The 12,569-nt window shown below is 37.3% G+C and overlaps 2 protein-coding genes across 2 annotated transcripts in view; one reads left to right on the top strand and one right to left on the bottom strand.

Annotated features, from left to right (window-relative positions):
* The window catches only part of LOC134816792 (H(+)/Cl(-) exchange transporter 7-like), a 33,927-nt gene extending 28,205 nt beyond the window's left edge, over window positions 1-5,722 (bottom strand). Inside the window, exons 1-6 of the mRNA XM_063825786.1 lie at window positions 5,410-5,722; window positions 5,147-5,208; window positions 4,406-4,444; window positions 2,832-2,903; window positions 1,273-1,338; window positions 925-1,057 (exon numbers count right to left, since the gene is read on the bottom strand). Coding sequence (XP_063681856.1) covers window positions 925-1,057; window positions 1,273-1,338; window positions 2,832-2,903; window positions 4,406-4,444; window positions 5,147-5,208; window positions 5,410-5,722 — 685 coding nt within the window. The remainder of the gene's footprint in view (window positions 1-924; window positions 1,058-1,272; window positions 1,339-2,831; window positions 2,904-4,405; window positions 4,445-5,146; window positions 5,209-5,409) is intronic.
* Window positions 5,723-6,245: 523 nt separating this feature from the next.
* LOC134816943 (calcium/calmodulin-dependent protein kinase type 1D-like) lies at window positions 6,246-7,163 on the top strand. The gene has a single exon (XM_063826002.1). The coding sequence runs from the start codon at window positions 6,246-6,248 to the stop codon at window positions 7,161-7,163; it is 918 nt and encodes a 305-aa protein (XP_063682072.1).
* Window positions 7,164-12,569: the final 5,406 nt, after the last annotated feature.

The following is a 12,569-nucleotide window of genomic DNA, read 5'->3' as shown; positions in this document are numbered from 1 at the left end:
TCACCGCAATTAGGTGTGTTATCAGTGTAGATATGCGCTATGTGGCAGTGAAATAAGGAATGTGCTGTTAGAATGGCAGGTGGTTTGAAATGTTGTCCTGATTCAGATTGTTTAATTTGAGCTGTATGAGTTTGGTTTTGAGTGATTATTGACTAGATGTTCTTTGTGATTTACGTAATCCAGGTAGGTTGTGGAGTAAAAATGGTGGCCATTCGTCGTTGCAGCCAGCACTTTGCAAGTCTAGTAGTACTTTTTTTGACGAATTCTTATATATGTTGATAGAAAATATACTGGTATAAATGCTGCATTTTAGCGCGTTTCCTATAGGCGCCCGCTAGCTTCCGCTATAATCCGATAGCTCACCGGTGGCTTTTGTGTAACTTAAATCCGGCAATAAAGACATGTGGTTGATGCAGCCGGCTACGCAATGCGCTGCATGCACATGTGACATGAGATGCGCGCCGCGCGCGGTCTGCTAGCTAGTCAAATAATTTAATGTTTGTACGTACGCGCCGATTGATCTGCTCTTGCAGTATTAGGAGTTGGCGCGTTCCATAAAACACGGATATTCCGCAGTCTAGCGATGTCCTAAATTAACTCTTGTTCACACTCGTCTGATAGACTTACTTCATACTTCATACTTGTGCCCATCAAAACGTGTGTACTTTGTAGTTTGTAATGCATGTTTGGCTTTGTAGTAAAATATTAAGTTATGCCTAAAATCATGTACCAGCTTGTCTATCTTTTGAACGACAGCTTGCAAGTGTTCGAGACCGTAACAAACGGACAAATTATGAATGTGAATTGTGAACAAACTCAGAGCATCCTGCCTACGGCACGGATGGATATAATCTGAACACAATGCACTTCAGTAATCTCCAGTCTACAGTAATCAAGGATAATTTAATGTAGAATTAAACTTACATTTCCTGACCAGGTCGAGCTTGATGTTGGACAGCTGTTCAATTCCTATGTCAACTATTACCGCTATACAGGCTGTAAATACGCCTATCAGAAAACACACCAGCCATCTGTTAAAACTAGTAGAGTTGAACCGCTGAAATATACAAGTATTGAGCACTATTTGAGCAAGGGATCTGTCTCGCTTAAAACCAAGCTTCTATATTTTCCGCCAAAAAGCACGGTTTAACATAGTTACAATTCATTGAATGTTCAATAAATTCAGGAAAAAGAAAGCAGGAATTCTCTTGAAACCATTATATGACAAATGTGATAAATTATTGCGCTAATGTTTTGCATAGTTCAACAAACCTTATATTCACGTTTAGTTTCACTCTGGAGAGTCAAATCGTTCTCAACTGTATCATAATTCAAACTCTGTGGAAACATTAACAATGTTAGTACTCAGTATTTTACTTTTAAAGATAAAACTGATAATTACTATTAAGTTTTTACCATCGCGGTATTATAAGTTGAAAGCAGATATCGTAACGCACTTAAAATTGGTAAACGTACTGTAATGCGACACGTACAGCTGTAGTGTGAAACCTGAAGTTCGACAAGAAGTTCCACAGTCACCTTCATTCAGTCTACACAGCAAAACAGAACATGAAACAGAAAGCTTCAGATACTGACCTCCCTACGAAACACCTAATCGCTGACGCTATTGGACCCCTCTCCTTTGAAGCCATACCAAAACCCGCTCCCTGGTAGATCTTTTCCTAACTCCTGACTACATCAGAACGAACAAGGGTGAAACCTTCCTGCTTTGGGATTCTACCTACTCGGCGGAGAGGAGAACATCTTTCCTGCTCGGCGCAGTGGAAAACAAGGATCGTTTGGCTGAGGCTCCTCATCTTGTCATTGCTGGTACCTTCAGCACCTCACCCAACCTGTTCACACAGTTGGTGACGTCTCCTGACGGCTGGAGAATTCCCCTCGCATTCGGCTTACTCCCTGGAAAGACGCAAGCCCATTACGAAGCCCTCCTTAATGAGCTCTATGCCTGAATCTGTCCTGAGTGACTACGAGAGACCCCTGATCAACGCTGTGGAGACAACCTGGCCCACTACTACCAAGAGAGGATGCTTTTTCCACCACAAGCAAGCCTTCTGGAGTCAGGAGGAAGCTGGACACGCGTTGTCGCAGAGAACTCTTTGTCGCACTTGAGTTCGTGTCGCACAACAGTCCGGGTAGCGTACTGTAGTGCGACAGTGTCGATCTTGGAGGTGTTTGCACTACTACTCGGTAGTAGTACTAGGGTACGTGTCGCATTACAGTACGGTAATACTGCTCTCTTGTTACTCGCCTGTTCGTAGAACAGATATGGTTTTATAGCACCAAGGTTAAATAACATTAGCTTACTCGGAATGTAACTTACACATTTGGGAGCGAATTGAGCATAAAAATAGAACGGATGAACAAAGATAAAGTTACAGTGGAATTTATATTTTATAAGGTGATGTGGTGAATTATAAGTTGGTTAGGAATGTAACATGGAACCACTATTTGTTAGATTAATTTACCTTGCAAAGCTTCACAGTAAATAAGGAAATTGACTAGGGGTAATATTATCCGCCACTAACTCTAACAGCAGAAATATCAATGTGCTACAATAAAGTGTGAAAGTGAACTTAAGATGTACACTTTAAACATTGAGTGGTTGAGTACTGGGATTTTATATGAATGGTATAGTAGTTGGAATGCAGGAATGCAGTTTTACTTCAATTGAATTCTATGTTGAGTCGGGTTTAAAAATTCGGATATATCATGTTTGGAGACTACATGTTAATGTAGCAGTAACTCAGTAAGTAAGGTAAAAACAGCAGTATAAATAGTAGCTTTTAACTCAAAATATTGTTGTTTGTTACCTCGTAGTCACAGGATAGATAACTCCGAGGATCATCAGGACCGTGGTGGGTTGACAGGGACATGTGCCGGTGCTGAAACAACAACAAAGTTAAAATAAACTAATAAATTGACAAACTAACAAACCAACAAACCAACAAACCAACAAACCAACAAACAAAGTAACATTATGGACTGAAGAATGTTAGATAAGGTAAGACTCCGGTGGTGATCTCTCTTATTCAATACAATCTGTGCTAATTGGTTCCTAAATGTCAGAGCTACTCCAATTAATTAAATTTCCCACGGTGCTTAAAGCTTGCATGTCAACTAATTGATGACGTATATAATAGTGGTCAGATTACTAGGTAACTCAAGGTCCTCCAGCCCAACTACTCAGCGACCGCTCAGAGTTTATGTTCTTACTATGTTCTTATAACTTGTTGTTACCTAAGTAACTTGTTGAGTCGTATGTACAATGTACTCTAAAGTGTGACCTAAGAATTGTACTGACCCTACAAAATACAATTTATCAACTTGTCTTCATTACGCAACTTTTTGTTTTGTGTATGGTAAGATTCAGAGAAGTGTAAGTAGGAAGTTCAAGTATAAACTAGAAATACAAAAATTCTGCTTGAGTCAAGAAGTACACACAAGGTCCGAGTGCTATTTAAAATAAGCGCTAGATATAAACAGTGTAAAGAGTTGTGAGAAACAAACAACCACAGACTTACTTTCCATAAAATGGGAACTTCCTCAGTTTCAGCGCTAGAACTAGCCACTTTTACACCAGTTGAACCTCAACCACGACACCAAACTAAACTCAAGATAACACTCCAAACACTGCACTGAAAACACTACACTACAAGCACTGCACTACAAGCTTAAACAGCAGAAACAAATGGAAACTCCCTCACACTCTTCTCAAAATGATTGACAGAACACTAGTAAGCTAGTACTGAGAGACGACGAACTAAACGTGCTGACGATTCCATCTCATGTGCAACATGACCAAGTAAATACAGGAAACAAACAGCCAGTGTATATTAGCACACTGTACAGATACCTCATTGAACGATGAACATCTTCCAATGTATGATGATGGGCTGGCAGTGTATTGATTGTATATTTTAAGGTGGATTTATCACGGAGAAGTAGAGAGATTTGTTTTTCAGCATAACTAACTTGGTAATAAGGAAAGTCTAACTCAGTCATTGTTAGACAGACGCATGTCAAGGACAATTACAACTTACTCGTCCAGGTGGAAGATGCAGGCAACGCAAACGTTATCCTGGTGCAACATGGAAAAATAAAGCAAATTCCATGATGACTAATTTCGTCTCATCTAAATAATTACGATCAAGAAATTACAAATTGATGAACAATGGAGTTACCCGCAGTGTGGAATGTTTATTGTGCAGTGATAATTTAAGGATACTGAGAAAGAATTGTGTGATATCCTACGCTTAAAATTGATAACAGTAAATAAATTAATCGTTATAATACGTATAACACTTTAACAAAGTTGCTGTACAACAGTTGATTAATTAATTGATAATTTTGTAACAAAGTTGTCTCTTCTTGAGATTCTGCTTACCTTTGGGTTCCTACACCGCTTTCCTATCCTTTTCTTGAACTGTAAGAAAACAGTGTTGAAAATTATAAGATATTATTAATTGTCACTTAAATTATATTTATGTACATTATTACTCTGGGCCACCCTGTATACTTTGAACTTAGGACTTATGTAGCGAGTTAAGAGTTTGCTCCCTAAACCAAAACCAACCAAAAACCAACTGTTACATTCAGAATATCGGTGAAGGTAATGACACTGCCGATGGATCACTTTTGATAAGTTGTTATGTTGTTCACTGTCATATTATATTACATGTCACGTACAAGGAACTGAGGTGCACAGGTTACTTAATCTTATTAACAGAACTGTGAGTAGTAACCCCTACAAAGACTACATCCAAATATTACATTGATTTATTGATACTGCAGTGTAGCTCAAACATTATTGAGCTTTATGGTAAATAACGTTGATCACACAACTAATGTTATATTTTTCTGTTTCTACCATTGAGGTAAATACATATTTATTGTTATACTATACTATTTTAAATAGTATAAATAGTATAACAATAAATACATATTTATTGTTATACTATAAATAGTATAACAATAACTCAATATATATGTATTAACCTCTACAATGGTAGATACAGAAAAACATCTTTTTTAAATAACTAAAAAACATATTGCCACAAGTGTTTAGATATAATTCAAAAACATAAGATAATATGGAAAAAAGAAATAATTTTAAAAAAGTAATTACCCCAGATTGGATCGTTCCAAGGTTTTCAATATTCACATTATCATGATGGCCCGGTCCTGAAGCTAAAACAACCAAAATTATTTCATGTATGTGACAGTTTAATAATGACTCTAAATAACCCTTAAAAATAGAATTTTGTGTAAATCAAACCTCACAAATGGTAGTATTATATATGTTGACTTATTGAATTATAGTTAAAAAACAACAGTTGTAGAGTTGTAGCCTGTAGTAACAATTATATAACTAATATATAATATTATTACCTCCGTAGCAAGTAGTTCCCCCGAAAGACTGATCTAAAATCCTAGTCCTCTCGTCGCTCATCTGACGTTTTGGTAACGTGTCCCCTTGCTCCTCGAAGAGCACTGAATGGTGTCTGTTTGTTCTTGGTAAGGTCTGGCCAGTTAGGGGGTCTCCACCATTATTCTGTGGAACAGATTCTACATTTGCTGGTTGTTCTGCTGGTTGTTCTGCTGGCTGTTCTGCGGTGTATTCAGCAAGTGGTTCTGCATCTTCTGGAGCCAGGTCAGTTGAGGAGCTCACTGAAATTAGCGGCTCCTTCTCTGAGTCGCTCATCCTATATACAAATTGACAGTGTAAGTAATAAACATTTAGTATAAAGATCATCAGCCAAATTTCTGAAAAGCTTGTGATACCTTTACAGTCTGAGTGGAATAAATGCACTTTAGGGAAACACTTGACTGCAATTTATTGACCAAAGTAAACAGTGCTCAAATCAACTTCAGTGAACTTCCTTGACTATGTTAGTAGTTATAGGGCTTGTTCGTAAGCCGCCTGCATTTTCTTGGTTTGCCTTCACTAAGTAACACTGCCAAGTCTGATCATACATGATTTCAGCTTCATTGGTAGAGTATGCTTACACTTTCATATAATACAGACAGTTTGGTTAAATGTACACTTTTACATATTTTGTTTTAGACACATTCTTTGATTGTTCGAATGTACTGAGCTTCCGTTTCACAACTTTTTTGTTTAGTTAGAATTAAAATAAAACGCCTTTGGTTGGAATAACATAGTTTCATTTTCATATTACGATCTTGCGAACTTCAACTATTATATTGCAGGCTGTTATGCAACAATGGGAAACGTTTGCTGTAAAAAGGAAACCATTAACCTAGACTGGTACAGCAAGCTTAGTAACAATCTGGCAACTAGTTACAAAATCGGAGCCAAAAAAAGTGGTAACCTGGAACATTGTGGAGTGACAAAAGAGGCAACAGACAGATCAACAAACGAAGTGTTTCACGCAGACACTTATATTATGGAAAGTGAAGAAGTTTTAGAACAGTGTGAAAATATTGACAAGATCTATGGAGTTATTGATCATCCAAACCTCCCAAAGCTTGAAGCAGTGTACAGGAACATGAAGGGAAAAAAGCCAGACAACGTTACATTTGTAAGAACACATTGCGCTGGAGGAGAACTCTTTGACAGGATTCTCAAGTTGAACGCAATTGTTGAAAGCCACACTGCTAAGTATGTCAAGCAAATAATCGAGGCAGTCAATCATCTTCACGAGCACGGAATTGTGCACAGGAACCTAAAACCAGAACTTATTTACTTTAAAGACAAATCCTACACAAAACTAATGGTTCATATAGGACTATTCAACACAGCACCAGGGCAGTCAGAGAATCTAACCCAGGCTTGTGGAACACCAGGGTATGTATCTCCTGAACTCCTCAACCAGAAGTACGGCAAAGAGACAGATCTGTGGAGCCTTGGTGTGATCACTTACACCATGCTTTGTGGGTACCCTCCCTTTTACAGTGAGTCCATTACCGGGTTGTTCAACGCCATCAAACGGGGGAAATACAATTTTGATACTTCTCATTGGGATAGTATCTCGAGCTTGGCAAAGGATTTTATAAACAAGTTGCTGAGAATCAATCCAAAGAAACGGATGTCAGGTGAACAAGCGTTAGATCATCCATGGATAAGAAAGTACACAGCTGAGGATGAATCAGAAGGAGAAACAACCAAATCATCCAGTTAATTGTTATTTTTAAACTTTTGTGATTAGCTCTTACGATTTTCAACATTTTGTTGTCAAGATTTGAATATTATTTGCGGTTTTTCCAGTTCGATATTATTATGTTCAGTACACTACAAGTATTTCATTATCCCCTAACTAGAACTTTAACAGTAAATGATTTTCCAAAAACCAAAATTAGAGTGAAAAGACTGTTCCTTGTCAGTCTAAATTATCAGGTGTAGAGAACTCCTGACACATAAAAATATCTAATGTTTGTACCGTATTATGTATCTAATTATAATATAACTAAGTAAGCCATAATATAGAAGCCATAATATAACTAGTGCCTGTAATTTACAGTGCTGAATCCCCTTTATGAGGAAACCATTGGTTTACTTATTTTACTTTGTAACGTTTTCATTGATGAAGATCTAACTTTCGAGTCGTTGGCGTCGAATAATAAGAAAAAATAATGGATTTTGATAATTTCAAATTCAGCTACAACTACAAGGCTATTAAATCAAAAAATGTAAACCACATTTTAGCATAAAAACTTCACGCATTAAAATTCAAAAAAACTAAAAATTAAAGCTCAAACTAAAATTATGGAAGAGAAAAATTAAACATTTCAGATAATACTTTAAGACTAAGCTTACGAAGTTACAATAAATTGCATAATTTATAAATTTGTACTAAGCTAATACAATGTGTACTAAGCTAATACGATGAAGAAATGCTCAAAATATGACATTTTTGCAAATCTAGAACTTAAAGTATGTACGTAGCTGGAAATCTAATCGTTGGGTGTTCATCGCATTACTTGTTTCATAAAAAGCTCGAAAATAAATCTGAAGTGGTATTAACCACTATCTGACTATCTTGCTGCTGTAACAACAAATTCTTTTTTGTGCTAAAAAATCGAAGAATTTAAGATTCTCTGATTTTTATAGGATTAGTACTTCAATTGCATTTTAAAAACTGCTCTTGATATAAAAAATAACATGTATATTATATTAAGTACTGAGTACTATTCTGAACCGATTAAAATATTGATGATTAATTTTGAAAACAAAATAACATTATTTAGTAATATCGTTGTATCATTTGCTGTGTAGTTTGTATAGTTAATTATAATATTATTCTAGACTAATTCTAGATTTAATGAGATGATAAAATCATTGTATATTCAACAGTGTTGTAAAAATCATGTTCTTTAAGGGGGCAGGGGGGTCTTCATGGAAATTTTCTCAAAATCGACTTTTTAGTTGTTTCTGATAGAGGGGAGTGATATCTATCAGATGCTTTTAATCTGATAGAAAAATATTGTTCCTAGCCGAAATTATCGCCGGTAAAAGGTCAGCGCTTGTGTGTAATTGTATTGCGCGAGCGATTTTTGATCGCGTGCCCTGAAAATCGAGTCTAAAAATCTATCTTCTCCTACATTTTTTGAGCAATCACCCTCAAACTTTCAGGATATGTTCTAAGGATCATTTAGAAGGGATTTTCCGGGCAAAATTTTGAGATAGGCCTTTAAACATTTTTTATTCGATTTTAAAAATCTTGGACCTCGAAAAATCGTCAAAAAACCAGGTCCAAGATTTTCAAAATCGAATAAAAAATGTTTAAAGGCCTATCTCAAAATTTTGCCCGGATAATCTCTTCTAAATGATCCCTAAAACATATCCTGAAAGTTTGAGGGTGATTGCTCAAAAAATGTAGGAGGAGATAGATTTTTAGACTCGATTTTCAGGGTACGCGATCAAAAATCGCTCGCGCAATACAATTACACACAAGCGCTGACCTTCTACCGGCGATAATTTCTGCTAGGAGCATTATTTTTCTATCGAATTAAAAGCATCTGATAGATATCACTCCCATCTATCAGAAACAACTAAAAAGTCGATTTTGAGAAAATTTCCATGAAGACCCCCCCCCCCCTGCCCCCTTAAAACAGAACTTTAAAAGAGTTAAACTTAAATATAAATTAAGCTAAATAAGAACAATCTGATTGTTTTAGCCTTTACGGCGCACAACACTCATGCTTATTCTAATTCTAACACCATCTGATTGTGGTAAGTAATAACTAATAAGTGCAATGTCCAGGTCCTACCACCTGACAGTTTTGTAGAATATATGTATAGAGATAAAAACAGCTGTTTTGCAAAAGTTTCTGAGTGCTCCAAGATGCTTCATAGCAATGGATCTAAGGTAAGTTTTAAATAAATCATGACGTCAGGAGATCCAAGGGCCACGGAGAAGTTAATCATCCTGAGGGTTGACCCAAGCTTGAGGGACCATGTTAGGAGGAGCTTGAGGGACGCTGTTACTCTGTGGAGGCTGAGGGACCATGTTACTCTGTGGAGGCTGAGGGACCATGTTACTCTGTGGAGGCTGAGGGACCATGTTACTCTGTGGAGGCTGAGGGACCATGTTACTCTGTGGAGGCTGAGGGACTATGTTACTCTGTGGAGGCTGAGGGACCATGTTACTCTGTGGAGGCTGAGGGACCATGTTACTCTGTGGAGGCTGAGGGACCATGTTACTCTGTGGAGGCTGAGGGACCATGTTACTCTGTGGAGGCTGAGGGACCATGTTACTCTGTGGAGGCTGCAAAGCCTGAGGGGCGGGAACTGCACAATACAGGGATTGAGGAATATTTGGCATGGTCGTATAATTACCTTGTTCACCTCCACAGCATGAGCAGTTACACACTTTACCCCGGACAGCTGCAACAATCGTGCCTACTAAGAAGAAAATACTGATTACGATAGGCATCACCACATAACCCAACCAAGACATGGTATCCCTCATTTGCCACGAACTTCTCCACTTCTCCGGCTTGATGACAAGGACACCCTGTTCGGAAATGACTGTACCTTCCGGGTCAGCACTGCAGTATATTCCAGCCCGGTCCAGTGTACATATGTTTTGGAAGAAAATGAAGGATTCTGTGACTTGTTCAAGACCATATGGGTTGTGATGCTCAATGCTGTAATTAAAGCAACGCCAATTTTCTATTTTACTGATCTGTTCAATGGGCCGAATGGTTTCAAAATCAAATCTGATAAACCAATAAACAGGTCCCCCTGTCACAACACACTGCATCAACAATTTAGATCTGATCCCTTTGGTGTAAAAGTTCTCAAAATACTCTATCTTTTCAGGGAGGGTTCCTTCAAGCGCACTGTCAACCACTGTGATTCTCCGTATATTATCTGCGTACATGATCAGCAAACTCCAAGTCCCTTCCTGATCATCCCTGATTAAATTGCACTGATACTCACCAAGGTCATCCTTGGTCACGTTTGTTATAGTGAGGGCCGATGCAAAGCACTCCATATCTGTGTTCCGGTAGTAGGCATCATCTTCGTCCCGAATTGCTGGAATATTCATGCTGTTCACGATATCAGAGGTCCTTTCAAATGTCTCACAGTAATTAAATGTAAGACTGCTTTTAAAACTGTATTTAGCACCCGGGGTGAGCTCTTCATCATTTCTCGTCCAGACATGTTTGCAGGAACGACCACGGTAGTTGTTGCAGTCCGCTGATTCGCTGTTGTATCCAGACCACTTTTTTATTATTTTGGTGCACCTGAGGATATTGCAAGGTAAGGATTGTGTGATTCAGCTTTCTATCGGTAATATAAAAAATAAACATGTGAATTATAAATTTTATATTTTAGCCAATTTTACAAGATATAATGATAATAGCAACGAGTGGAAATTAAAAAAACTTGAAATAAAGCCTTCTTCACGAATGACATTCTGTCCAAGGCAGCTTAATTGAAGGAATGGGTAGGCAAAGTTAATGAGGCAGGGGAAATGTGGGCCTGGATGCTTTTGCCTATCTTTCAAAACACTAGTTCACAAAGATAGTTGACATATATTATAAGGATAATGATATTATGCTGTATGTTTTTCGTCGAGGGTGGAAATTTAAGCGCGTCCCTAAAATGGCCAAGGGAATTGCATGTTGACATGCATACGACAGGAGCCAAGCGGACATTAGCTACCATAATAATATACAAAACACAGCAAAATTGGTTACTTAACTAGTCCTCGACTCTGTTTGCCTAATTAGCTAAAAGTAACAATAATTACCTGAGCTGAACAGATTCTCCAAGGACAGCAGGCACTTTATCTAGAGCGGTGTGAGGTAGTTCATCATAAGATTGGGAGGAGTGAACCAACAGTAACGACACTACACTTATCACGTTTCTGTGCAGCATGCTGAATATTTTAACATTGTGTCATCATTTTTTAAGAATATGTATATTATATTGTAATATAATAATACTTTCGCTTTCGAGGGCTACGCGTGATAATTGCCGACAGCTTGCTGGAAGGAATTTGCGGCCCGAAGAAGCAAAGATATTATTTGTTATAACTATTGACGGTGGCTCCTGTAAGATGTGATACGTGCACATGATACAATAATAGCTTGTGATACCTTTTCACTCTGAATGGAATAAATTCAATGTAAGGAAACATTTGACTCAGCTATTCATTCAAATACACTGTAATTCTGTAAACTGCAATTACTTGTTGACCAAAGTAAACAGTGCTCGAATCAGCTTCAGTAAACTTCCTTGACTTGATGCTACCAGGCTTGTTCGTAAACTGCCTGCCCGAAAATTTTCTTGGTTTGACTTCCCTTAGTAAAATTGCCAAGTCTGATCATACATGAATAATTTTGACAGCTTCTTTGGTAGAGTATGGTCTTTCATAGAGAATTCAACGAGAAGTAGAACTCTTAGCTCACTAAAATGATATCTAGCAGTTTGTAATGTCATCACGACGTGTTCTTTAAGTACAAAGTAAGTCTGAATTTATAACCTTTATGAAATAGCCTTCAGGATTTAAATACCATATCAGACTGGTTGAAAATTACGTGGGGGCTATACTGCTTAGTACCCATAAGATAACAACAATTTAACGATACAAAACGATTTGTAAAGTTACGTTACGATAAACGATTATTTACGTTAAAAGTATTAACTGGTCTAGAGATAACTTTAATTGTAAGATAAGTAAGTAAGGGTTGGGGTTAGCAGTTAGATTGTTCGTTTAAAAAAAGCGGAGTCACGTGGAATTGTTTGATGAGTGGGTTTTAGTAAGAGCCGCATTATCAACACAAATAAATTACAATTAACGGAGCTACACTATAACTTATATTTATTACAAAGAATTTTGTGTGATGAAGGAAGTCAAAACCTCACAGTTTCGCATATTCAATCCTCTCTCTGAATAATGATTTAATTATTATCAAATTACATCCAACTTTATTATAATAAAACTAAACGGTATTACGTTTTTTGGCATAAGAACAAAATTTGGAAGAACCTTAAAACATGTTTACTCCACATATTGTGTGGTATATGAACACTAATTATACAGACCACTCGAAAAAATTCTTGAACTACGCTA

This window comes from Bolinopsis microptera, chromosome 6, assembly GCF_026151205.1.
Source record: "Bolinopsis microptera isolate Bmic1 chromosome 6, MBARI_Bmic_1.0, whole genome shotgun sequence".
NCBI classification, from domain to species: domain Eukaryota; kingdom Metazoa; phylum Ctenophora; class Tentaculata; order Lobata; family Bolinopsidae; genus Bolinopsis; species Bolinopsis microptera.
This window is presented reverse-complemented; position numbering and strand designations above follow the sequence as displayed.

Coding starts and splice junctions, on each gene's coding strand:
- LOC134816943 (XM_063826002.1), top strand. CDS start 6,246: ATGGGAAACGTTTGCTGTAAAAAGGAAACCATTAACCTAGACTGGTAC.